This window comes from Lucilia sericata, unplaced genomic scaffold, assembly GCF_015586225.1.
Source record: "Lucilia sericata isolate MDLA Ls3-8-SP2 unplaced genomic scaffold, ASM1558622v1 Contig000138F_arrow, whole genome shotgun sequence".
NCBI lineage: Eukaryota > Metazoa > Arthropoda > Insecta > Diptera > Calliphoridae > Lucilia > Lucilia sericata.
The window spans coordinates 344385-347462 of record NW_023994170.1 but is presented as its reverse complement, the minus strand read 5'-3'; the positions used below and the strand labels follow the sequence as shown (position 1 = coordinate 347462).

The following is a 3078-nucleotide window of genomic DNA, read 5'->3' as shown; positions in this document are numbered from 1 at the left end:
AGGATGTAGTATAGTTAGTATAGATATATAGTTAGTTATAGTATAGTATAGTATAGTATGTAGTATAGTATAGTAGAGTATAGTATAGTATAGGTTAGTATAGTATAGTATAGAGTATAAATATTCACGTATGTAATAATGCTTACCAACATCACGTTTATAACTAAAATAACCCCTTACGGTTATAGTATCAATGATTTCTTTCGTTTCCAGGTGCCTTTATTCGCACATGAGTGCCATCAACACAACCCACGACCCCTGGTATTCCACCATAATTATAGAAAAACTCTTTCACTTCACTATCATTGTTTAGCTTCTAATTTTATCCATTTTGAACACAAGTACCTTTCGAATATTTCTAACAATTCAGTTATTACCTTGGACACTTGCGATTTTGATATGGACGAAAAACATTCATTTCCAATTGATGTTTGATAACCTCCCGTAGCCAGAAATAATAAAAATGTTGCAAGTTTGGTAGGTGCTGGGATGTGTGTATTTCGATATGCCACTTTTAAATTTGGCGTTATTTCTTCAAGTAACATCACAAACACTTCCTTATTGACTCGAAAGCTAGCAATAAATCTAAATTCCTTTGTATGAATAAGGATTTATTACACATTATGTTCATTCTCTTACCGTTCTTCTGGAAGATCTAAAACATTTGTGGCATCTCGTATATTCCTCTGACAAAGCCGTGTATCATCGTTATCACTTTCACTTGAATCACTATCCAGACTTATGGCAATTGATCCAAACATATTTATAAATTATACTATTTTATTTTTTTAATAATTTATTTATATATGCCAAAAATTAAACAAAATGAAAAATTGTATTTGACAATCTCATAAATTTTAACGTAAAGGGACGAATGGTTTAAAAAAACTCATTTCATTACGTACTCGTTCGCATACTACTCGTTCGTGTAGAACTATGCACGTTATGTAGAAACATGCTATAAGTTTAAGATTAAGTGTGAACCTATAAAAGGGGACTTTTTGGTTTTCAAAAGGTACTTTTTTAAATTTTTGTATAATATTAAAACTAGAATCATGAAATTAAGCATTAGAACCCGGAGTGAGTGAAAACATATGTATAAACGGGGACTTTTTGGTATTGACTGTTTTTTAACACATCATGGCACATTGGTTCAAAGTATGACTTTTTCCGTGCGAAATTAATAACTATTAACCTATTCTACTGTTTAATACCAAAATTGGACTACGGGCAAAAATACTTACGTTTTCAACAAATCTAAAAAAAAAATTAACCCTTTGTCGACCTTTAACCCTCCAGAAGTAAAAAAAAATATATTAGAAATAAAATTATTTTAGTTTTCAATGAAATTAGTTGAATCAGATAAAGGTAATTCATTTTCTAAACACATTTGATTCAAAATATTAATTGAAGAAGAGGTTAAAGCATCTTTTTCTTCGTATTCATTATCCTCGTTAAGATTCTCTGTTGGATAAGTACAACTTAAAAGTTCGATAACTTCAGGTAGAAGGCTCTGATTTTTATGTTGTTGCATGCGTCTGCTTAAATATTTCGTAGATATAACAGGATCAGATGAGTCAGTTAATGCGGCTGTTTTTGCGAGCGTGATGCAATCTATCGACTTTATAAAGTTTGTGTCGCGATTCAGCAGCCATTTCGCTAAAGAAACCAATTGGAAGTACTGTGTTTTCTATGATCTGCTTTGAATGTATCAATACCTTGTGTACTGTGGATGTCATTGGTAACCAAGGATACAAATCTTGTATTAATTTGGCTATTTGGAAGCAGAACGTTTGAAACTTACTGGGATTTAAGGAAAACTGACATGATAAACATATCAGTATAATTTTAGAGGGCAAAATTAAATTATGATTAACGCCCGTAATATTAGAAAAAATTTAATCACTGGTGAAAGCTCGACGGGCGGTGTTGCCGTCATTTGTGCTACCAAAGCCACCAACTTTCGGCATATCTACGCGAAGACCCAGCTCCCTCCAAAAAGCATTTTGGATATTTTCTTTCCTCTTTGAGACTGCCAGTATATGATCATCCGTTCTAATTTGCAATTTTTGTAATTCACACTTATAGCCTAAATGTAAAATGAACTCAAAATATCTGATCCAGCAATGGAGAGGGCTCAGTTCGAATTTGAAGTTAGATTCTTTTCCACGAAATTGTTCAGATGTATAATCTGTAATATTCATAAAGTCCATTGGTGTAGCACCGCATATAGGACAGGCTTGATTAGATTTAGTCCCAGTTAAAATATTTAGAACTTTCTCATCAATTAGTGTTAATATAATTTAAATGATATTTCAACTGTTTTTCCATTTCAAATATTAACATGAAAGTTTTTCAAGACGTCAATTTCATTTTTTAAATCAATTTCCTCTGTTTCTTTTGTTTCTTTTACATATTCCAACTTAATAGGCCGACAAAATCTTGTTGACTGTGGCGTATGATTATTCCAAATTGCCTTTCCAGAGAGGGATAAAAGTCTCAATGGTACAATCATGAAACACTTTCTTATATTTCGCTTGGCCAGTGCTGCTGTCGAATCCGTAACTAAATATTAATTCAGATTTTAAATGGTCAGTATTTTTATCCTTCTGTAGTTCAACTAATCTCGTAGCAGTATGTACTACAACTGATGGTAAGGGGGCTCTTGCAATTGTCTCTATAACTTTTATACCGCCAGGCCCGCATTTCAATTTCGCAGTCAAAATTTCATTGTAATGTGGATATATATCGCAATTTCTCATTTTATAATCACGGCGTATTGCATTGTACTGGTCTTTTGTAAAATTGTTTTCAATAAAAAAGGCTAACGCCTCATCTGCAGAGAATGGAATTGGGTTAAGAGGACTACCAGAACACAACTTTTTAATTTTGGAAGATCTTGTTGGGCTCGATATACTTTCTTTAAGAACTGAAGCCAAATCTGCGTCTCCCTGCTTCCGAGCTGATGTTGCTGCTGCATGAACTAATAAATTAGTTTGCCCAGCCGTTGCGTTTGAAAGTTTTGCCGCAGCTCTTCTTTTTCCATATTGTGATTTATTACAAAATGGAATCTCTGGA

General features: G+C 32.9%; 1 protein-coding gene across 1 annotated transcript; it reads right to left on the bottom strand.

The window, feature by feature from the left end:
- Nucleotides 1-214: 214 nt before the first annotated feature.
- LOC119601035 lies at nucleotides 215-852 on the bottom strand. Its single transcript, XM_037951718.1, has 2 exons — nucleotides 640-852; nucleotides 215-585 (listed from the first exon to the last, which is right to left on the bottom strand). Exons 1-2 carry the CDS (start codon nucleotides 759-761, stop codon nucleotides 303-305), a joined length of 405 nt encoding a protein of 134 aa, XP_037807646.1. The 5' UTR covers nucleotides 762-852; the 3' UTR covers nucleotides 215-302.
- Nucleotides 853-3078: the final 2226 nt, after the last annotated feature.

Coding starts and splice junctions, on each gene's coding strand:
- LOC119601035 (XM_037951718.1), bottom strand. CDS start 761: ATGTTTGGATCAATTGCCATAAGTCTGGATAGTGATTCAAGTGAAAGT. Junction 586..639: donor TTAGATCTTCCAGAAGAACG/GTAAGAGAATGA, acceptor AAAGGAATTTAG/ATTTATTGCTAGCTTTCGAG.